Source organism: Hippopotamus amphibius, chromosome 2, assembly GCF_030028045.1.
Source record: "Hippopotamus amphibius kiboko isolate mHipAmp2 chromosome 2, mHipAmp2.hap2, whole genome shotgun sequence".
Classification (NCBI taxonomy): domain Eukaryota; kingdom Metazoa; phylum Chordata; class Mammalia; order Artiodactyla; family Hippopotamidae; genus Hippopotamus; species Hippopotamus amphibius.
The window spans coordinates 99,718,496-99,742,120 of NC_080187.1; the positions used below are offsets into that span (position 1 = coordinate 99,718,496).

Here is a 23,625-nt window from a genome sequence, read left to right on the forward strand (position 1 = left end):
ATAACGTGTTTTCATAATTATCTTTAGTTGAGAAAACAGTGAGGAAATTGTCTGAGAGTTAATATACCTTTGTCTGTAGGATGACAGTGTTGATGCAGAATCTGCTCTTTTTGAAATCTGGTTTGATTTGCTCATTTAAAAGTAGTCAAAAAGTGGCAGTTTTCCTGCCCTCATCTTCAAGGGCCATTATCTCCCCAGTTTCACCTTGCCTCAAAAAGAGGCAATCACCTCTCTCCTTTGAATAAACTTGAATTTTTAAGTGCCAATTTTATATGAATTTTCTCTTCACACACATACAAACATTAAATATTATATACTTGCCTTTGAAGGCTTTTTCTATCCAATAGACTAAAAATAAACAATGTTATCATTGGGACCATAAGGTACACAATTCAGTATTTATTGAAAGAAGTGGTTTTGCTTCTCAACCAATAGCTTAAAATAACCTAATAGGTTGCTAGGTAGTTAAAGCTGGCAGTTTTCCGATCAATACCACACCTCTCTGTATCTGTGTGTTTATAAACGGCTTCCTACAATGGGGTTTTTAAAGACATATGCTATTATGGACTCTAAATTCTTTTTAGATCATTATATAGAATAAGACTGCATTATACCAATATTACTATATTCAAAGACATATTTTAAATAACTAATTCCCCAGCTTACAAGGCACTTTACTATTTTGGAGAAAAATATTATGTGCTAATTCTGATTCCATTTAATTTAATGCAGACTTCTGCATTTCAAAGTAACTACAACTCACTGAAATTAAATAAAAATTAAGATCTATTTAAAAGTGTTGACTTTTGAATACATAAGTTCACTTCTCTACCTAATTGAATAAAATTTACTAACTATCCAGTTATGTGCTAGACAGTGTGCCAAGTGTTGGAGATTCCAAGAAAAATCATCATTCTAGAAGTTGAAGGGAGTTCTCTGGTGGCGCAGTAGTTAAGAAACTGCCTGCCAATGCAGAGGACATGGGTTCGAGCCCTGGGCCAGGAGGATCCTACATGCCGCGGAGCAACTAAGCCTGTGTGCCATAACTACTGAGCCTGTGCTCTAGAGCTGGCAAGCCACAACTACTGAGCCCACGTGCCACAGCTACTGAAGTCCAAGCACCTGGAGCCTGTGCTCCGCAACAAGAGAAGCCACCGCAAAGAGAAGCCCACACACCGCAATGAAGAGTAGCCCCCACTAGGTGCAACTAGAGATAGCCCACCGTGCAGCAACGAAGACCCAACGCAGCCAATAAGTAAATAAATAAATAAATTTATTAAAAAAAAACAGAAGTTGAAGAAAGAAACTAAGCAATGAAAGAAATTTTAAGATACATAAAACTAAAAATGCTCACTTGTAATACGTGCATTTCAAGTGTTTTCTTTTGGAGTCTTCCTAGGACCCCACTACGAGAGGTACTGCAAAGCCAGGAGCAGACAGAGCCAGCATCTGGCTTTGAAAATCACAGAATATAACTGATCTACACCTCCCAGGTATTAAAAATGAGATCTACATTAGCTCTGTGAACACACCTGGCTCTTTAGAATTTAAATGATAAACCTGGAAGTGTCGTCTTAATTCATTCTTAACACTGAATGGGTCAAATTTTTTTCTTCCAGTACTGCAAAAAGTCCCAATGATTCAGCCTGCATTTCTAACATGGTCAAGATTTTACAAGTCATTTGCAACACTTATGCCTGTCTGCCATCAATATTCAGATCAGAGTCTAGGATCTTCAAAAACCTGCTTGAGTATTAGTGAATATGCCTGCCCATGCCTCCATTTCTTTAATATAAATATACATATGTATATTTATATTAAAAGTGAATACATCTCTTTAAACCCTCACAGTCAAAAATCTTCCCTCAGGTGGATGGACGTCTGATCATTGATGGAGGAAAAAACTCACATAAACTACAAAAAAGTACATAAAACAGCACATAAAGCATAAACTTTGAATTAGAATATCAACACATTGGGGTTAATTAGTGCTGGATTGATCATGCCCCTGGCATGTTGAAATGTCCATAAAATGATTCTGAAAATAAGTTACATTGCAGCCAAAAGACTTTGAGGTATCTTTATTATGCCTACAACAATGCCAGGGGAGGGGAGACACCCAGGAGAAGAGAAATCTACCCTATGTTGGTTTGGCCATTATTGTGGGTTAAATTGTGTCCTCTACAAAGATATGTTGAAGCCCTAACCCCGAGTACCTGTGAATGTGACTTTATTTGGAAATAGGATCTTTGCAGATGTAATCAAGTTAAGATGAGGTCATACTGGTTTAGGGTAGACTCTAGTCCAGTGACTGGTATCCTTATAGGAACAGGGAAATCTAGAAACACACACAGACACACAGGCAAAATGTCATGTGGAGACCAAGATAGAGATTGGAATGACAGATCTACAAGCCAAGGAATGTCAAATATTGCTGGCAAGCATCAAAAGCAAGGAAGAGGCAAAGAAGGCTTTTTCCCTAAAGACCTCATAGAGACCACAGCCCTGCTAACACCTTGATTTGAGACTTCTGGTCTCCGGGATTTTGAGAGAATACAATTCTATCGTTTTAAGCCACCCAGCTTGCGGTAATTTGTGACAGCAGCCCTAAGAGACTAAGTCAGCCACCCACCAGCAATGACAGGTTATTCCCCTGCCCAAAAAAAAAAGCCACCTTACAAAGTAGGAGTGTGCAATTCAAGGGACTTGGGTGGCTCCTCTTACCCTCACGTCTGTGCTGTCACTGGGAGGCAAACCGGGATTCTCCTTCTGGCCCTGTCACTTACTGGATGTGCAAACTTAAGAAAACAAAGTAAATTCTCTGAGCTTCAGCTTCTCCATCTATAAAAGTGGGGGAACATAATTTATCTTACAAGGCCAGGGTGATGATTATGCATAAAGTACGCAGAGCACTTTGCAGAGTGCTTGGACACGTGGTGGCCAGTAACACTATGAGGATTTTGCAAAGAAAATTGCCCATATCAACCATAAAGTTGTGCTGGTGGTGGGGTGAGGGGAGATTTCTACAGGGAAAAGAAACCTGCTGGATTCCATTCTCCTTAGACACGTGTTTTGGAGATCATAATTAAAATAACCAACAGGAAAGATGAGAGACTGTGGTATGGAGCCAAAATCATCAAAAAAGACGTAGCAGACACAAACCTTGGCTGTGTTGATCCATCGGACTCTGGGGAGGGCCCATTCCTGGGTGAGGTGGTCGCATAGCGGTGCCCTTCATGGATCCACAGTGGATATCTTCCACAACCCCCTTGTCGTGCATACCGTCAATGGGCTGAAACATTTACAGGACATCAGTTAGAGGCCTCTTTAAGGCACAATATTTCTGTCTGGTGTTTTAAGACCCCTTCCTACAAAGTCTTCAAAACTGTGGCCCAATCATCTATGACCCATATAACAGTCACATACTTTTACATTTGTATTACATATATTACTATATATTACACAGATTTCATAGGTAGGGACAAAAAAATAAAATAAAAAAGACTACACCGATAGGATCAGCAAAACGACTTGTTAAGTCAAAGGTTAAGGCTCTAAACAGTTGACATGTTTTTGGTCACGTCAAAACCTGCAAATAAAAATGAAGTCCTGTTCACAAGGTAGACAAATATAAGCTATTCTTCCATACCCTTTTAAGTAAGTCCTGAAACCTGCTGTATGTTGAAGTTCGTCCAAAGTCTGAATGAAGGAAGGAAGACTCTTTGAAATGCCTGCGATGATCTATTTTTCGGTAATTTTTTTTTAATCAGAGGGGAAGGAACCATGGAAAGTTTAAAAGTGGAAACCAGAAAGTTCCATGGCAGTTGGGAAAAGAGGAACAGACAGGGTAGAGCAGTGAATGGGGATAAATACTGAAAGGGAAAGAGGGTGAAATAGATGAAGCTATACCACAGAGGGAGGAAGACAGAAAAAGGTTAAAGGCACAGTTTAGAGAAAAATAAAGAACACAGGGGCTGGAAACAGGATTTGAGGCCTTGTACACAACAGACACACAGTAAATAGCCATTGAATTGACACTAATCCAACCCAGAATTGGGCAACGGAGCATGTGTTTGAGAAAGGAAAAGTCTATTCCTCCCCAAACTGGAATAGCAATTTTCAAAACAGCCTGAAAGGAATATTTCCAGGAGTTTATAGAAACCAAATGACTTCAAGCAAGAAAGTATGAGTGTCTGCAGTTTTGGAGAAAGGAAAGTTAATTTCTGCAGAGTCAAAAGCATGTACTTGAAAAGAGGAGAAATTTACCATAAAAGAGGATGTTCAGAAGAAAAATGGGAAGAATTTGGTATAAAGAGTGTCTCTGAGTCTGTTAAATAGTAATAATAGAGAGCAAATCAAAGCTACGCAGCAGATGTATTTGTTTATTTATTTCCAGTAATGTTGAAAAGCAAAAAGCTAAAGCTCAGAGGGAGATGGAGGAGAAAGACAAGGAATAAAGCTGCCTATAAAAAGATTCACAGAAAGTGAAGGCATCTGGTCAGCAGGTGTGAACTCCAGGCACTTCACTGTGTCCTCACCCAGGGAATTATCTGAGGGGCTGCAGGCTGAGGAAAAGCAGGATGAGAAAATGCAAAACTTGCAGAATGAGAGCAGAACAAAACAAAACAGAGTACTGATGCGGGTAGAGAATAAGAGAAAATGTGACAAGGATGCTAGATAATAAAACAGAAGGGATGAGAGGATATAATTATACATAAAAACAACCCAGGGCAAAAACATAACATGGACCCAACACTCATGTATACGTTTAACTTTTAAATCCTTAAATAATAAAAGAGGTGAGCCAAATATTTTCCTTCAAATCTTTCATTTTGGAGGTGAAACATCCTTAAACCCTTCCAAAATTATTTAACCCACTTGGACTAAGGTTTACAAGTGACAGATCCAGTCTATAATATACCTCCCAAATTAACATGAACACAAGACAATTTAATGACTTTGATACATCTACATGTTTGATATGTCTCCTAAAGAACGTGATATGGAAAACAAACAACTTTATTTCTTTATATACCTGACAAGCTAAAAATGTGTTTAAAAGAAATCAAAAAAACAGGGAGAGGACTTGTGGCTATTATAGGGCTATCCATGATATATTGTTAAATGAAAAAGAAGTTGTTTCATAGTAATTGACAGCAATGTTATGATTCTAATATGGTAAAAGAAAAAATTTTTTAAATCACACCTGAATATGCACACCTGTGCTTAGATGGTATTTTTACTGAAGATGGAGAAAAGTAAGGCGTAAAAAGCATATACAATAAGCTCTTACCTGGGGTGAACCGCTTCTTTTATTTATGTCAATGTGGTTTTACTTTTCAAAATAAGCATATATTAATTTCCTGATTTGAAAATCATCAAATAACAAAATTTGCAAAAAAAAAAAAAAAAAAAATCTTCTCTTCTAGGTGCAATGCCTTACCTTAAAACTGACCTCCATTCCTACACAATTAAAGGAAAGACTTGCTCTTTTCTGCGCTAACTTTTCTGTTTCAAACCAGTATCTTCCCCAGCTTGCCTACTTAACATCAAGAGGCATCCCCACCACCTTGTCTACCTGTGATGTCACCCGAAAAAGATGTAAAACCTCTACACATCTAATCGGGCCTAACCTTCAGGCAGTATATACAATGGCCTCATAGATTTTCTTTGGCTACCACTACCTTTCAAAGCAAATTGTCACAGAGGATCTTGTTTGCTTTCTCATAAGTCCATCCTCTATTCTTTGCATCTCCTGTAAAGGTGTGATGCCAAAGTCAGACCCTCACGCTCATCCCCACAGCAACAACCCGACACTCATAAACGGAAGATTATTATAACCTTCATCCAGAAACAAACAACTGGAGCCGAGCTCTGCAAAATCAGAGCCCTCTTCCAAAACCAGAATAAAGCCACCTCACAGAGCACGAAGTGCATTTTTAGGAATTTCCTAGAAACGATTTTATTTCAATCAAGCCTTTTTTGAAAAAATTCCTTTAGGAAAGGACTCATTTGCCTTTTACTCTTTGGGATCTATGGGATCTTTTCAGGGAAGAATTAATTTTCATTATGTTCATTCGTGGATGATATATGTTACTTAACATACATAGTTAAGGAAAAAAAAAAGCAAGATTTATTCACTAATATACTTATTCACCAAGCCAAAATAGCTGCAACCCACAATGCACAGAATCTGTCAGGACTGCATATTGTAGGTGGTGCACTGGTTAAGACTCTATGCTTCCAATGCAGGGGGATTGCAGGTTCAACCCCCCATCAGGGAAGTTCCACATGCCACACGGTATGGCCCCTCCCCACCCCACCCCACCCCGTCAAAACAGAAATGCATATTACAGCTAACACTTTTTAAAAAGCCAAGATCAGATCTTCATGACTGGTGCAACATCTGTAACAATAAAAGAGACTTCAGATGTATGTTTTTAATAATGCACAAGGTAAGAGAAAGACCTAGCTTGATTCTCTTGTTCATAACAGTAGAAAAAAGAGAAGGTGGTTATCAAGGATTATCAGCCACCCAAGAGTCAGAAGACAAGACTGGACGAGAGAAGGGACACTTACCTTATGCATCTGGTGCGTGCCTTCCTGTGGGAAGTCAGCAGATCCCATTGACGGCATAGGGTGTGAGACACTTGGAGGCCCAGGACTTGGCCCCATCATACTGTGGACGGAACCTGGGGATGGTCCAGGTCCTGGACTGGGCCCAAGAATTGGTCCAGGAGAGGGTCCCGGCCCTGGCGAAGGCCCTGGGTGGGGCATCGCGCCAGGGTCTGTGGGCGTGGACATCTACTTCTCCTGTCTCTGCCAGTCGGTACAGTGATACTGAGTTGGAAAGAAGAGAAAGGAATGTTTTAAACATGATGTTAAGCTCAGAATAAAACAGTTGTTAGTATTTGATGGTGCCATTTCTGTAACAAACATCAAACAGAACTGCCCTGTCTAGCCCAGATGTTTGAGAGAGTGTGATATATATCCATCTGCCCTAGTCTTTATGAAGACCACTTGTATAAAAGAAAAAACAACTCTAAATGATTCCCCAGAAAGATATAAATCATCTGAGATACAAAAAAAAGGCTCACTGGAGAAACTGAAATTTAACACATAAGCAGAATTCTAAACAAGCTTGAAATTTATTACTGAAGTCAACAGATGCTCTCTGTTACTTGGGCATCTTACAAGTCATTAACCCCCCAAAGCCGGTAAGATACAAAACTCCTAAAGAAGTACCCAACCAAGACCCACTTTCATCAGTCAATGAGCATTCAAACTTCACAGAGAATTCTACATAGTTAATTGGGAGAAAAGTACAATTTCATAAATTGAGAATGAAAGGGAATTGCCAATCATGGGAAAAGAAGGGGTTATGGGAGTCAGACAAACGTGGGTTCAAATACCCACATATACAATTACGCGCTGAGACTAAAATGCAATGGTACATGTAAAACCATAGCCCTGTGCCTGGCACAACAAGCAGTCACTCTTATTGAGCATTATTCCCTGCCCCGGCCACCTTCACTGTAGCAGAAATGAACAGAAGGGCAGGTTAAGATGTGGTCCTCCCACCAGGTAATTAATTGAAGACCATGTGGACAGTTGAGGCCAGGGATGCATCCCAGGCCTCTCTGGGGTCCAAGATTCACAAAAGAAGCCACCCGTGACTCCTGGATCAGGGTCCACCACAGACGAGGTGTGGAAATTCCAGTTCTCCGGAAAAGCAATATATCATCACCCATGCACCAAGACTTCTTGGCATCCCCACTGGGGAACTGCCTCATGGGGTGGGTAAGACTGAAACTTGGATATCAGCCCAAACGAGTAAATAAGCTGTTTTCTGAATTCTGATGGAGATGAATGATCTCAGGATAGTCATAGTGACAGAACACGTCGTGAGCGGGCACACACCTGTACACACAAAACCTCTTCTGATGCCGAACTCACAAAATCCTAAGTGGATTTGCTTACCCACTGATTAGTGGCAGGGATGAAGTTAGACCCTAGGGGCCTGGTCCCCCACAGCAGGGCTCTCTCCATAGAGAAGTCAGAGGGAAAATTAAAAAACAAACAAACAAACAAAACACCAAAACAACCCACATGACTTCCATTCTTAGCTAACTACCATCACCATTCTTACCTAACTACCCTCACCAGGAATCTCTAGAATGTGAGGGCCATGAGGGCCAGGTCTTGCTCTCTTTGCTCCTATATCCTCAGCACCTCCCACCAGCATTGGGTAAGTGCTCAGAAAGGATCTGAATGAACTGTAGACAAAACTGCAAGGGCAAACTATTCATAGAGTCAATCGTTAAAAAATAAAGAATTAAGAGGGCAGTCAGTGTTTGAGGTATGTTCAAACAAAGAAATCTTGAAAGTGGAGGCAAGAATCTGGTCGATCTGATAAATGAATTAGGGCTAACACAGGAAGCGAGGAAAGGCTGCTGTGGAATGATTACAAGCAAGGGATCACCCAAATTGTTTTGTTGATAAAAGATGGGACTAAGAGAACCCAGTTCAAGTGGTTTCTAACACAACAGGGAGGCTTGGATGATGAATTATAGCCTTGAATTCACTAGAAGCCAAATGTTATTATTTATTCTTAGTGATTAACAAAGCAGGTGGAAGTAACCTTTTTTTTTTTTTTTTTGCATTGTACCCCCTCACATATACACACACACACACCCATCTTCAGTCAGCATTTTAAATTTAGGAAGCTGACGTCAATTCAGAAGTACTACAAGTTAAAATGCTCTTTCATGTATATCAGCAAACTAATAAACTCCTTTATTTTTTAGTGAATAAAAGGAAATTGCTTACTTCCTGTTATGGTTTACCTTGAAATTGGCTTCAGTGGCTGTGAGGGCAAGTTTGAACAATGAAGATACAAAGGTTCCGTCAGCCTGGTAGTCCTACTTTTCATGTTTTATATTTTAATATCTAGTATCCCATGATACTAACAACTTTCTACATATATAACGACTTTCATCTGGGAATCTCGTAGAATGTTGTAATTAATTGTATACAGTCCCATAAAAACGCTCCTCAGTTTTTGTTATAGGAAACTACTAAAAACTTCTTAGGGGGAAAGTATGGGTATACAGAGGAATGTTAATATAAGAATATGTTATATAGGAAACTTTTTCATAAGAAGAGAACCTCTAGAAGCATGCACTTAATGAATGTGTCCATGAAACAGCATAGATGGACACAAGAAGCCAGCTCAGAGAAACAGCATAGTTCAACAAATGAGCAAATTTGCCCCATGCCTCAGAGCTAAGGGATCTGGGCTATCACACAACTGGAATGTGACTCACTGGCTTCTGACTGGGAGCCCAGAGACCTTGGGCTCTCCTCTGCTCATCTCAGGGCTGCCACCAACCCCCAGGGTCGCAGGCACACCGATTTTCTTCCGGGGTTTCTCGGCTTCCTCGGGACTCAGAATTGGCGCATCTCAAGGCTCCCTGCATCTGCCTATCCATGACTTGCGGCATCTCCGAGTCCTCCAGTCTCACGCATGGGGGCATTCATCTGTGAACCTCCAGGGCAGGACCCGGGCTGTCCCAGGATTTGTGCCATCCATCCCACCATCACCCAAGTGTACCAAAGAGGAGCACCTCTCAGAGGTGAGGCCGCGGTCCTGGCCTCCTATTCCTTCCTCTTCTTTTCCGGTGGCAACTTTATAGTACAGCTCTGAGACATAACTAAACGTTCCCACAGCCTACAGCAATCTGGGAGTGTAAATTACAAAGAGGTGCAAGTCCCAAGCAGAGGCACAGGTCATGACCAAGTCCCTGTGGTTAAGGCTGAAAGTCCAGCCCTGGCCAGCTCGGCTTCTCCCTCACCCACCCTCCTGGTCTCCCTAGGAATCCGAACCCCTTTCTTCCAAGCACCAATGGAGTGATGCAGATGGGGTGGTGACGGTGGGGGCAGGCGCAGGACGGGAGGGGGAGAGGCCATGGCTCCAGTAACCTTGACAGGGCAGGACTGCCAGGTCTCTTCACAAGTTAACACTCAAAATCTATTTTTATTTTCTGTTGGGGCGGCAGGGTGGGGAGTTTTACATTGTCATCAAAAAGAACGACCTGTTTCACAATTACGTGGTCAATATCATGAAGAAAACATGCCGGTGTGTGGAGAGGTAAAGCACACAGACCTCCCCCTACACTGGCACTATCCTCTCCCCAGTGCTTCCCCCGACCTCAGACCAGCACTCCCCGAGGGCCAGGCCACTGTGTTCTTAGCCAAGAATTTTTCAGCAGGACACCCAGTCTTTTTTCGTCCTGACCCTGCCTTTACAATTGGGGAGTGTGTGCTTTTAAAAATAAAAGTCGTTGGAGCTTCCCACAACTCCAACCACCACAGACATCATCCCCCAGCCCGAATCTCCTTCCTCTTCCCTTTGCCGAAAGCCCCTGCACACCCATCTGCATATTAAAAGGAGTTCAACTTCATGGAATTTTAAGGGTCACCAGTCCAACCATGACAACCAGGACACAACGTCTACCTTCCTGCCTTACTCCAATCCGCTGAAAGACCCCTACACTTGCAGTAATACTTAAACACACACCCCTGTGCTTCAGGATCATTTCAGCGACTTGACTTGAGGACACATTTTGTCACGTCCCTGTTTAAAAGAGGAGGACAGGAAGGGACCACAGAGCTCACCCAAAGTCACATCTGTGAGTAGAGCTTTTTATCTCTTGACTCCCCACCCAATCCCGAGTCACGGCACCATCAGGCACGCCAGGCCGTCCACCAGTGTGCAGAGCTGTCGCTCAGGCTGAGCGAGGATGCACAGGACGTAGAAACAAAGAGGGAGACAATCAGAGATGTCACCATGGGATTAGGATTTGGCTGTGATCGTATGTTAATGTACAAAGGGACAGAGAAGTGAAGAAAAGACCTCAAGAGAATATGAAGTGGAGACAACGTTAGGAACTTAAGAGGCTGGTGATGTTTGATCAAAGATCCAGAGGACCTGTTGCACTCATCTATTCCCAACTGTCCTGGCTCCCCCCGGGGCACAAGATGCGGACGATGTACGAAAATGACCAGAGGGCTTACCCCAGGGCTCTGCAAGTCTGATGGGGAAACAGGACTTATCCATAAATAGCAGTGAGAGGAAAAAATGAAAAACAAAAAACCACGCAAGCTCCTGCAAGACCAGAAGAGGTACAGCTAGAGTGTCCACTGCAGTCACAGGCAGGAAAGAGGACTTACAGCTTGGAGAACAGAGGCGAGAAAAGGGAGTTAAGGGAGGCTTCCTGGAGAAGGTGGCATTTCGGCTCGGCCTGGCAGTAAAAACAGGTAATACATCCATGTTTCCTAGCAACTTTTGTTTTCTAGTCACAGAAAGAGTCTGGGGGAAGCACAACCACCTTGACTAGGCAACACCTCTTGAATAATTCTTCACCAAATGTAATAAGGAAGCGTCAGGGGATCTTGGGTCTGCAGCAGACCTTTACCTCTGCTGCATTTACAGAAAGACTTTGGGGTACAGGTCAAAGGCAGAATATTAGAAATAAAAGTTAGGCCCAGTTCACATCCCTAAGAAGAACTGTCTTTTTAAAGTTTTCTGGCTGTTATGGAGAACGATAAGGCTCAGGGATAGTTAAGATAAGAGTTCTTTTTATGTCTGTTTGCTGATTCAGACCATCTCCCCTGTCCCTGAAGGGTTTCTTGTTTTCTCTGTAGTTTTCTCTGTAAATGAATTGATAATTCCCCCACAAGAAGCAGCAACATCTCTAGCAGTGGAACACAAGCTCTGCTGTTCTTGATGGGAGAGTGGAGAGTCGATAAGAACAGCAAGGAAGATAAAAGAAATAAACCTACCAGAAGTTTCTTTTTTAGAGGCCAAGGTTGTCTGGATAGGTGGTGAAACATTCCCAAAGCCCTTGTGCTTCTTGGTCTCAGGCATGCAACTTTAAACAGTGCACGATATGATGTGTGCCACAGATAAAAACCACACTGGGCTTAGAGTGAACATTCTACATGGCTGGCCCGAAACCCTAGAAAAGCATGGAAAACATCTTTCTCTTTGTCACTCCTGGCCGTTTACCATTCAGAGTCGAGGTTGCTTTAAAAAGTGGTTGGATGAAAAGTGTGCTGTGTTTGTGGGGCTTCTGTGAACTCTTCATTGTTGAGCCAAGGAAATGAGTTAGGATGCAAGCTGCTGCCCTCACTTGGAATAAAAAGCCTTGGGACCGTCCTTGCCCAGAGTCAGACCTGGCAGGGCCTCCAAGGCAGCTCTGTGCAGGACGAAAGAGAACAACACACTTCAAGGGTAATTACAGCCCTGTGAGCCCTAGGCGCTGCCTCAACAGGAACCTGGCTCTTGACATTATCACGCTGGACATACTATGAGCTGCCTTCTCAGGAGAGTTTACCTGTGATGCAATTCAATGACCTCTCCGGCGAGGACAGCCAATGTTTCCACAAAGGAAAAATTCTTTTAAACAGGGTGTTTATGAGAAAACCCAAAGTAGTAGAAGCCTCTCAACAAAAAAACACTCCAGCAGAGAATCCCTCTAACCCTAAATCCATGTCCGCTGGTAGTTACAAAGGTAATCACAGATAACTATCACTTCTTAAATTCAGCTGAACCCAAACTGCTAGGCAACTGGTCAAAACCCAAACAGACAAACCAACAAAAGCAAGTAGCAGAGCGTGACACCCAGAAATGTAATTCGCGTGCATTTACACATACACCCATTCCTCCTAGGTTCTATTAGGCCCCTTTGCAAGGCAACCTCATTTGGGATGCTGATAAGAATCAATGATAGCCACTTCCTTCTCTGTCTGCTAAGATAATTTTATTTATACACTAAACATGTAAGAGTCTGAAATACATACTTTAAAAACTTTCTGGTTGAGATGACACACGTTGACTTAGCAGTAAAACTTGACCATCACATGCTGAACGAACCCCGGTATGCGATAGACCAGCTTTGATATGACCCCTTTCCCTGACTTTCACAGCAGTAACAAAAATTCAAGCATGAACCCTTCAAGTTCACCTCAGTTAAAATGAATAATGGCCATTTACAGTGTTAATATGCCATTAAAAAAATAAATCACTGGCGTAGTTTATTTGACCTGTGAATTTCAAGTTCTCTTTTACAAAACAGGCATAATGGTAGCCAGCTACAACCTCAATCTTGATATGAAGCAAACAAAATGTTACATAGGGAAACACCTTGTGAGCTGTCCTATAAAAATGTACATTATTGCAAGGATTCTTCTAGAGCCTTCAATTCCCACCCTGGACTTGAATTCACAATCTGCTACATTAAGCTAACAAGCTTCTTGTTCATGAATTCCCTTGCTCCAAACTTCTGAGAGAAGCCTCCAACACACATTGGATAAAATATTCATGCTTTAGCCTGGAAATCAAGTCCTTCTACCTTCTCCAACTTTATCTTTTGAAATTCTTTCCAACTGGAACCTCTTGCCCTGGGCAACCACATCAAAACTGGTACATTGGTCTTCTCACAGTTTCTTTAGGCTCCGTCCCTGTGATCTCCGGACTTTCTTCTGATCTCACATGATCAGCACCTACCACCCCCACCCCTGGCCTCCTCTGGCCACAGTCCTATCCCATGTTGAAGACTTTACCCCCTGGACTCAAGAGAGCTCACCCTGATCTCTCCCTGTATCACATGGTCTGTGCAGTTTATAATTTGCTACTCATACCTGTTCAGGCACGTTCTTTAAAAGACACATTCTCAATTGCAGATCATTCATTTTTTATGGAATTACAGACTTGGCTTAATAGCATTTTACTACATGTAGGAATACAGCACAACAGCAAACTGCAAAAAGTTGCAACTTTTGCAAAGCTATTACATGGACTTTCTTCTAGAACCTTGTTTCCAAGTTTGATGACTTGACTTAACTCCCAGTAGGATGGTAAAAACTGGACAATACAACATCAAGTAGGTGAACAAATATATAGTAATCCTAAAAAGAGAACACAATCCTAACACAAATTGATACAGAATTTTCCTCAGACTTCCGTTAACCTGTAAAATAACATCATACCCTAATGCTTTTCCGTCTGAGATCTTTTTCTTTTTCTTTTTCTATTTTTAAGTGATTTCTAATTCCCCAATTCTGAAATCAGTTTAAACAGACAAAAACAAAAACAAAAAAAGGAGAGGGGAGTTATAATTACATTTAATGGTTTTTAAACTTCAAATTTATTTCAACTTCTATGAATTCTATTCATCAATTTACAAAAGGGTCAGCCCATATTTAAATTAGGTCAATTTCTAAAAAGTTTCTAAAATATTAATGCTTGCAGAGAGGTAGATGATACAGTGGCAGAAGACCGATGCTTATACACCTAAAACTGCAAAGAATACTGTGACATTTTTGAAAGTATAAACTTATGCAGGCATATTCCCTGATGATAACTGTTTGTTCTGAAAGTCTTGTATCTAATAAAACATCTCAATTCACAGTAGGCTTCAGTTACATAATAATGTATCATGAAGTCCAGAAGGGCACCACTTATGTCAATGTTTCAGTCAAAAATCCTGTATTTCATATCTAAAGCATCATGCTAAATGAGCATATTAATTACTTATTCTCTCATAATTAAAATTCAACGTTTACATCCAACATTCAAAAGATTCAGCTATTTAGCTCCTGAATTTCACTAGCTGTTATATGTTTTGCTAAAGTATAATTATTCAAGTATCTTTGACTGTATCTTTAAAATCTCTAATATATGTAAACACTTTCCAGGAAAAGTGCTATATTAATATGAGGGGGAAAAAGTAATAATAAACAGTAATAAAGTTGTAAACTTTTCCAAATCCAGGTTGCAAGATCCCATTTAACTTGGTGATAAATGTCTTAGGCAAATAAATATGCTATGTTTCATAATGACTCTGGCAGAACTAAGTTTTAGAGTCCTATATTCCCTGGTAAAGATAGTCACAACTTTCTATGTAGAAAAAATAAACACCCTATACCCTCCTAAATACTCTACCAAATAACTCACCACCACCTGTATTTTCTATTCCCAACTACTTATGGAATGATCCATGACTTTATTAACTGGCTAGAGATTACAGTTCCATAAACAAATGCTTCCAAAGACGACAGAAAATTCAGCATCCTCTATTGCTCAAAAACAATCTAGAGAACACACTCAAGAAAAAGGAGCAATTGAGATGATCATTCTTTTATAGAAAAAAAGTGACAAGAAAAAATCAGAAGCAGCTCCCCAAAATGGCTTTTCACATTAGGGATATTTTCTCATCTGTTCGCCAGAAATACTGCAGAAGAGAAACGTGGCTCATTGATATAGAGTTTTCTAAGACCGTGACTCATTGATATAGAGTTTTCTAAGACCACTTATGTTAAGCAACAAATTGTCCATGACTTCCCTTAAAATCATCTTGACCACAAACTGAGAATCAAAACTGCTGGTGGCTCAATTGGGTCTGATCAACACAGCCTCAATATGCTAGTTCTGGGAAACACTCCTTGGCATTTTATTTGTGACAATTCAGTTGTTTCCGTGGCACCATGTCAAGATGTCATAAATAGTGATTTATTATTTCTCTGGAGTATCGAAAAGCTGCTGACCTAGGAGAGTTTGACAAAGGCCTTGTTTACAAAGGAATACTTCTAAAGGAAAAGAAAAAAAAAAAAAAACACCACCAAAAAAAAAAAAAACAAAAAAACCCAAGATGAAAACACTGGAGGATGGCACCACTTTTATAATATATGAAAGTCTTCTCCTTATGGTCTTGTTCTAATACATAATAAGTCCTTAAAATGAAATGTCAAAATATTACTGGAGTATAAGAGGTATCACAGTGATCTAGAAGAGCATGGAATGTGCTCTTATGCTGTAAAATAACTTATCTTAACCTTAATCAAAGAAAAAAGTTTTAAATAATTATTTCTTTGCCAAAGTATTACTTTCTAGTTATAGCATCAGAAATATTCTAAACAGAATCCAAACATTAACAGCATAACAGGAGCAGAGGAACTTTTTTTTTTTTTTTTGGTCAATTCCAAGCCTCAGGTGTTGGTCAAAGCACTTTTTAAGAAACTTGACAAGAAATGCTCAAAAACCACTTTAAAAAACGAACAAAAGAAAAGATCTAAGGCTGCTTTGAACACACTCTGGCAGTGAATATTTTCTGTGAAACCCCACAGTGCAGCTAGTCCTGGGGCACGGATGTAACTGATGTCACTCAGGAGAGGAAAGCTGCATGGAAGGAAGCACCCCCTCACCTCTGCCAATTCTTCAAGGATTCTGATACCCCAAACTCCTGATTTTACAGTGTTCTTCAACAGTATGGCTTCTGTCTTTAATACCCCCAATAAGGTAGAGGGGCAGCTGTCTACAGGTTTGGTTTTTTACTTCAGGCCACATCCATAAATATCTTTTGTACCTAACAGATATCTCCAAATCCCCTCTTTCCAGCAGCAAACAATCGAGTTGCCAGGGAGCTTAAAAAAAAAAAAAAGTCCGGGAGAATAAAAGGGCAATTAGATTCCTAAAAGAGAAAGTGTGTTCTATTTGCATAACAATACACCAACTTGGATTCAAACCTGCCACACCTCTTCACACTTCACCAGTAAGCTCGAAGTAGGCTAGAAGCCTAGCAAGTCTAGTGTAGGCAAACAAGCCTGCGGTAATGGTCCACCAAGTAACTGGTGGAAAATATTACTGAAACATTTGAATGTGCATATATAAGTATACACACATATATAACACCGGGCATGGCTTTTATTTCAGTACAGCTCTCAGAGGTTTCTGAGTCTTACTCACATGGTTGGACAGGAATCGTCTCCCACTCAGTACCCAAGCAACAATCTTTCTGTTCCTACAAGCATTCTCTTCCAACAAGCATGGCACAGCCAGGTGTAAATTAAAAAGCCCTTTGAAGTGGAAGTTTAAATTTTAACTCTGCTATCGTTAACGCACACACGTTAAAAATAACCACTCGGCGCAGCAGACAAACGTGTATCCTTAACGTCTTCCTTATGCTCTAACATCACACATAGGAACACAGCCTACCTAAGTACCAGGAGATAAAGGATGACCTCTCCATAAAATACTGACCCGGGTCGCTCTGCTTTTTCAAAAGCGCCAACCTCCATCAGGTGAAGGAGGGAAAAGAAAAGAAAAAAAAAAAGACAACCTTGCAAAACTCTCCCCAAAGTTATATAAACAAAAGAGGGGAGAAGCCCAGTATGGGCTTTGCACCCATGTGCTACTAAAATTACATAACACCCGCTGCAGACATTAAAGAAGGAATGCACTCTGCACAACACCCCCCACCTCCCTCGACTCCCAAGCCTGTCTCCTGCTCTTAAAAAACCCAAACGCCTGGCAGGACCAAGCGGACGACTCTGAATATTTATCTTATTGCTGCAGGAAATGCTGCGAGAGCTGGAGGCACGTTTAGGCCCGAAGTTTGAATGTGCAAGAGCCCCAGGGCGCAGCGACTCCACTCTCCGGACCCGGAGAAGAACTGACAAGGGACAGCGGCCAGCAAGGCCTCCTTCTTCCCCTCGCGGTGCCTCGCGCTGGAAAGTTTTCCACGCGATCGATCGGAGGGCCGGGAGCCGGCTTCCCCCTCCCGCCTGACTTTGCAGGAAAGGAGAGCCGGGAGACCGGAGGGGGCCGGCAGGGAAAGGGCTGGAAAGCTCCGCACACGGCGGGCGGGCGGCGGCGGCGCAGGCTCCTTACCTGGGGGACGCGGAACAAAAAGAGGCGCGGGGCTCGCCGAGCCTGCGGCGGCGGCGCGGCCGGCGGCCCGGACCGGGTCTCCCCGCCCAAGCCCTAGGCCGGCGCCGGAGCCCGCGGCCCGTCCCCCGCCGCCGCTTCCTCCCTCGCGCGCGTCATGTCACGGCGATCAAACATGTCTGTGTGCGCTTCGCTGCTGTGACTTCCTGATTCTCTGCCGCTCGCCCGCGCACACTCACACTCACACTCGCGGCCACACGCACACGCCCCCCCTCTTCGCCACCAAATCTCGCCTTGTCTCCCCCGGCTGCCGGGCAGGGCGCGGGCAGGAGCGGCTGCCCGCGCCGCTGCTCCCGACGCACTGGCCCCGGCGCGCACAACACACACTCACACTCACACGCAGACACACTCGCGCTGGCCCCGAGGGCGCCGAGACGCGAGCTGCGGGAGCTCGCCGCCCGCTCCCACCACCCCCCTCCCCCCTCCTTACTTAGCCTCCCTGCCAAACTTTTTTTTTTTCCTGCCTGATCCACGTCCAACTTCCCTCCACCCCACCACCCCCCCATCCCCACCCCCCAGCAGTCCGGCCAGCCCCTCGCTCACCAGGATCCGCTGCAAACTGCAACCCGGATAAAAATAATAATGCAATCCAGGCGGCGGAGGCGGGGGCGAGCGCGCAGACACTGGCGGGAGGCGATTTCCCCGCGTGTACCGGAAACCGGCCCGAGTGCCGGGACTCGGGAGCGGGTGTCCCCCTGGAGCCCGCACTGCTGCGCCCCGCCCCGCGCAGTGCAACTGCGCCCAGGCTGCGAGGCCTGGTGCAGGACACCCGGGGCGCCCCGCTCGGTGTGCACCCGCAGACGGAGGGCGACTAGGGGCTGGCGCGCCGGACTGGTTATTTGGGGAAGTGCATCGCGACACCTTTGCAGATGGCATGGCCGTGTTTTGCAACGCCAACGGGAGGAGGGAAGACGGCTAGATGGTGGGGGAAAGCGGAGGAAGGAGTAAACCAGGTTGGGGTGGGAATAAAGCAAACTCGAAAGCAGGGAGAGAGAAGGAAGGGGTGCGTGTCATCGTTGGGGGGAGGCTCCCTCCCGGTCTCCCCGCCTCCCGCCCTCGCCAGCCTCCCCATTCCCTCCCCTCGGCAGCCCTTCCCCTTCTCCGGCGAACGCCTCGGCCGCTGCCCGGGTGCGCGCGGGTCCTGTGTGTGACAGTCAGGCAGAGGGGGATAATCCGGATCATGGCCTCCCCGGCCCGCAGCCACGGTGGCTCTCCCGGGCCCCGGTGCTCCCCTAGCACCCGGATGATCGCGGGCGACTGACTCCCGCGGTTCCCGCGGCTCAAGCTAGGGAAAGACGCAAAGCAAAAGAAAACAAGCCCGGGAAGAGGGAGGGCAGGGTGACTGAGCCCGGCGGGCACCTCAGACCTCCTTCTTCGGGACCGCCTCCCTCGCTCCCAGCCGTGCGGCCCGGGCCTGACACCCCGAACTTCAACACCCGGTCCCGCGCGGCCGCCAGGTACCAGGGGGCAGGGACGTCCGCAGTGCCCCGGGTGCAGCCCCCCGGCAGCCCCTTTGCCTAGAGGCCTGCCGACCGGTCAGCGCCCTCATCCCCGCCCGAGGGAACGCGCAAAGTGGAGGTGACACCTCGGATCCCGCGCGCACCGGCCCCGCGGCGGTGGCTGCCGCCGCCTCGGCGCGCCCGCTCCGGCTTCCCCTGCCGCGATCCGCTCTCGTCTCCGCAGCCGGAGCCCTTTAAACAAGTCTCCGGGAAGCGGGTGGCAGCCGCGTTCGTTGGCGCCCCGCCGCCAGCCCGGGCTCCTCGCCCTCCTCTCCCGCTCCCCTTCCAACTCTTCCGGGGAGGACTGCTCTGGAAGAACTGTCGGGTTTCCATCATCTCCTCGGGTCCTCCTGCCAACCCCACCACCACCCCAGCTTTGAAGGGAATGGGGGGGGGGGGGGCGGGGAGCGGATTGCAACCTTGCCGAGTGTGTGTGTTGCAACCTTGAGTTGGCAGCGCATCGCTGACTGCCTACCTAGGGTCAAGGCTGTGGTTTGCTGGGATTTTCCTCCCCTTGCCTCCTCGAAGTAGTAATTATTACTGTTATTATTAGAAGAGCGAGGTTCGGTTGAAACTTTCGCGTTCCTTCCACCGCCTCCCGGGAGCTGTCGTTAGAGCATTCCACCTGAGGCCCGCGGGGAGGAGGCGGGCTTTTTTGTTGTGGTGGTGGTGGTGGCGGTTGGCCCGCCTGTTTGTTTTGGTCTCCGTGCAGGCACAATCAATAATAATTAGGGTAATAATGAATAATCCCCGGCGGAGGCGGCGCGGTGCGGAGGGGTTTGTGCGGCGGCTGCAGCCCGGAGGCCGGAGGGAGGGGAGAGAGGAGAAAGGAGTTGTAAGTTATATTTACCTTGCTCGCGAGGAGTGTGCTGGCTGAATCTCTTCCCTCTCTGAGTCACCCAGAGTACAGAAACAGAGGGAGAGAGGACTAGATTATGAATATGACTTCATTGATGACAGCCATCCCCTCCTCTTCCTAAACTCCGGCTCCGCCCCGCGGCCCACCCTCGCCGCCTCCACGGGCGCCGGAAGACGCGCCGCAGTTGGCCCCGCGCGCCGCTCCTCCCTGCCCGCCCGGCCGCGGGTTGGCGAGACGCGCCTGTCACTCGCCCCGCTCAGCGACTCGCGGAGCTCGGGGGAGGGGGGGAGGAGGGGGCGGTGTGCAAGAATGTGGATCGAGACAGCTCTACTGTATGCGTGGATCCGTGTGTGTCTGCAAGGCGCCGGCTCTCTCTCTCTCTGGCCGTGTTTGTGCCTGGAGCAGAGAAACTGCGCAGGACGCGGAAAGCCCCGAGCCCGGATGGAGTTGGGCGCCCTTTATCCCTTTCCCCGCGGTCTTCCAGGGCCGCTGCCGGGCTCCTCACGGGAGGCTGGGAAGCGGAGGAGGCAACGCGAGAGGGAGGGCAGCCGTAGTAATTGCGCGTAGTAGTTTGGGGGTATGTGGAGAAGGTGCTGGAATTTAACTATGCCTCCGCCTGCCAGGGCGAGGCTGCAGAGGGAGAGGGAGGGGACGGGGGAGGGCTCCGAGTGGCACCAAAGCTGTTTGTGGCACAGTGATGACCATGAAAAAAAAACAGGCATCGACGTGCTGCCCGAAACTTTTTCTCCCCGCCCCCCCCAAGGCAGTAATTATAAATCTGTTCCCTTTCTCCCCCGTAGAAAGAAAGGCGGGCACAAAGAACATTCCTGCCAAATCTGTCTCTTTTCTAAACGACTGCAAGCTCCCAAATGCCAATGAGGGGAAAACAGCTGAGAGGCTGAATGCCTTATAAATAAATACACCCGCCCTAACCCCTCTGTTTACTTTGGACCAGACACAGCACTTTAACCTTCCTTCACTTGTCATCTTCGTGTAAAATATATACAAAAAATAGAGGAAAACAACCTCGTGGGGGCGGGGCGGGACGGGTGGGTTAGGGGGCAGTTGAAGCATGGAATCTGCTTTTGATTTAAGAAGGGTAATAAATCTCTTATTCTCTCCTGTCTGAAGTCTCTTCGCCCCCACCCCACATTTAAGATCAGTTAGGCTACAAACAGTAAACTGCTAGCACTTGGCGGTTTTGAGACCTCTTGTTCCCATTTTCCTTGAAATATAGTACTTTGGCTGGACCAGTAGGTCAATGTTTGCTGAGACAATTTTATTTTTAGTTGTATGAAGTGTGAAAGAATGTTAGGAGATTTTAAATCAGGGGCCTATTATTTTATTATTTTAGACTCACATGAATGTAGGTGCTTGACTCAAAATTAAAACTGTTCCTATATGGTAGTGTTATGAAAAGTATGATTTATCCCTTATTTTGTAATGTAATGGCTTAAATTAGTCATGCAAAGTGCACTGTGACTATTTGGTTGAGGATTTTCCCCTCTAGAGAAAAATCCTATTTTAACACCATTTTACCATTGCAAAGTTGACTCTATTGGAGCAACTGGGTCTGAAATACAGTTCCAGGATGCTTAAAACTATGCACTGGATAAATTGAAGACAAAAAGCTGTGGAAAGCTCACTGCTGCAACATGTTGCATGTGGTCACTAAGTGACAAGAACTGTTCATGTTGCTGGTCCATTGCTGGTGGAAGAAGAGTCTGCAAGGGCAGCATTTTCAGGGGACTGGGAATGTCAAGGATCATGCACCTGGTAGTTTTCTAAGGCTTTGCTACTTGCTTGTTAACCTGAGCTTCACAATCTTCTATTTGTCCCAAAGTGAACCTCAAGACAACAAAGATAACACATCTAAAAGAAGTAGAATATAGTATGCCCTGAAGAATCTATTGCAAAAACTTGTTTTTCTGCCTGAGGATATGCCAGTATAACTATTAACTAGGTGAGAAATCTTAAACAAAATTAGCCACGTAGTAAAAGTATAACTTCCAACTGCCTAATATATCGCAACTAATAACGTAGTCAGATAACCTAGCTGCCCGTAAAAGGGGTTTAACATAATGGTGATGCGTAATACATTAGGTAATATAAGGTTTTAATTTGGGCCAGGGCGAGGCGGGGGGAGGTTAATCTGTTTCCCTGGCATGCCAACCTCACATGCCAATTTTCAGAAATTGATGGCTTCATCTTTATTCCCTTGTGAATAAGTGCTCTTTATCGCTTTAAGATTCCACCTTCACCTGCCATCATGCCAAATTTCATAAAGAGAACAATCATCTTAGTGAGACAATAGAGGAAGAGACTGGCCATTCCTCTGGCATTTCATCAGATGGAAAGTAAGGAAGAAAACATTCCCTTCGTTACATGTGTATATTCTTCAGTTCATATAAAATTTTGATGCAGTACTTGGAGGGATTGTGCATTATGTACAACTATGGGCATGGAAAAATAAAATCTATCACTGGGAGCAGAGATTAAATAGACATATTGCATCTGCCTTTCCCTTCACATTGCTCTAAGAAAGCACCACCTTCTCCCTTCAGGTCTTTCCTCTGAAGAATCATCTTGTTTGTAGCTTGCACTGCAGCAAGTAGGAATTTTATAAAATAAGGCTTAAGCTCAGGAGAAATGAAAAGGCAGTGCCATTCACTCAGTACAAAAAGGAGATTGTAGCACACATAGAGTGTTTCATCTCCAAAGGAAAGCAGAATTTAACAATTGATATTAAGGAGAAAAATGATGGGATCCTTTTGTTTTGCAGAAAATCACACAAAAGCAAATAGGGTTGGAGGCTAGAAGGACTCCAGGAGGCTGCACAGGATGCTAGGTTCACACGAAGCTTTCCCTTTTGGACTTTGATGAGTCATAATGTGTTCTCTGAACTTGCTTTTCTCTTTCTAGTTTGGCATCAAGGGAGAGAAGTCATTTTTTTCATATCTGTACGGCCACATTCACTTGTTATGTAAGTCAGTGGTGATTGACATCCTGTGTAGAGTTGATATTGGGTTTGAAAACTGACATCTAGCTACAACACCCTCAAAAAAATAAAAATTCCATGCACAAAGTCAGGAAGCTTCTAGTTTCACCTGGCAAACTGTTCATGCTGGCTGAAATGTGGCCTACCTTTAAACAGGAGCAACTAAGACCATTGAGGGAATGCAGACTTCATCTACAGTAATGGAAACTAAACTTTGACAAAGTGAATAAGCCAACATTTAATTTAGTGAAGAGTTTAGAATTGGCAAGTCGATTTATTACTGAAATAAACACTCCTCTCTCTTTTTTCTAATTAATAGTCAATACATTTAGTTTCTTCACAACCAGTCCTGCAAAATACCACCCTACTTCCCTTTGGGATCATATCATTCTCTAGCTTAAAAGCCTTTGTCTGCTCCCAATCCATTCTATGATAAATTTCAGACCTCTTAGCGTGTCAGCCAAGGCTGGGCATGGACAGC

At 44.6% G+C, this 23,625-nt stretch overlaps 1 protein-coding gene and 1 long non-coding RNA gene across 6 annotated transcripts in view; one reads left to right on the top strand and one right to left on the bottom strand.

The window, feature by feature from the left end:
- Window positions 1-20,249, bottom strand: part of SMARCA2 (SWI/SNF related, matrix associated, actin dependent regulator of chromatin, subfamily a, member 2) — a 181,967-nt gene extending 161,718 nt beyond the window's left edge. The window contains exons 1-3 of one of the 4 annotated variants that reach the window (XM_057724018.1): window positions 20,138-20,249; window positions 6,580-6,840; window positions 3,163-3,292 (exon numbers count right to left, since the gene is read on the bottom strand). In XM_057724018.1, the coding sequence (XP_057580001.1) occupies window positions 3,163-3,292; window positions 6,580-6,804 (355 nt within the window). In that variant the 5' untranslated portion in view covers window positions 6,805-6,840; window positions 20,138-20,249. Of the gene's footprint in view, window positions 1-3,162; window positions 3,293-6,579; window positions 6,841-17,731; window positions 17,909-18,331; window positions 18,520-20,137 lie in introns of those variants that run through there. The other 3 variants (XM_057724017.1, XM_057724016.1, XM_057724020.1) reach the window with 3 other exon arrangements.
- The window catches only part of LOC130846054 (uncharacterized), a 78,713-nt gene continuing 73,992 nt past the window's right edge, over window positions 18,905-23,625 (top strand). For both annotated transcript variants that reach the window (XR_009051501.1, XR_009051502.1), the window contains exon 1: window positions 18,905-19,245. This is a non-coding gene — a long non-coding RNA (uncharacterized LOC130846054). The remainder of the gene's footprint in view (window positions 19,246-23,625) is intronic.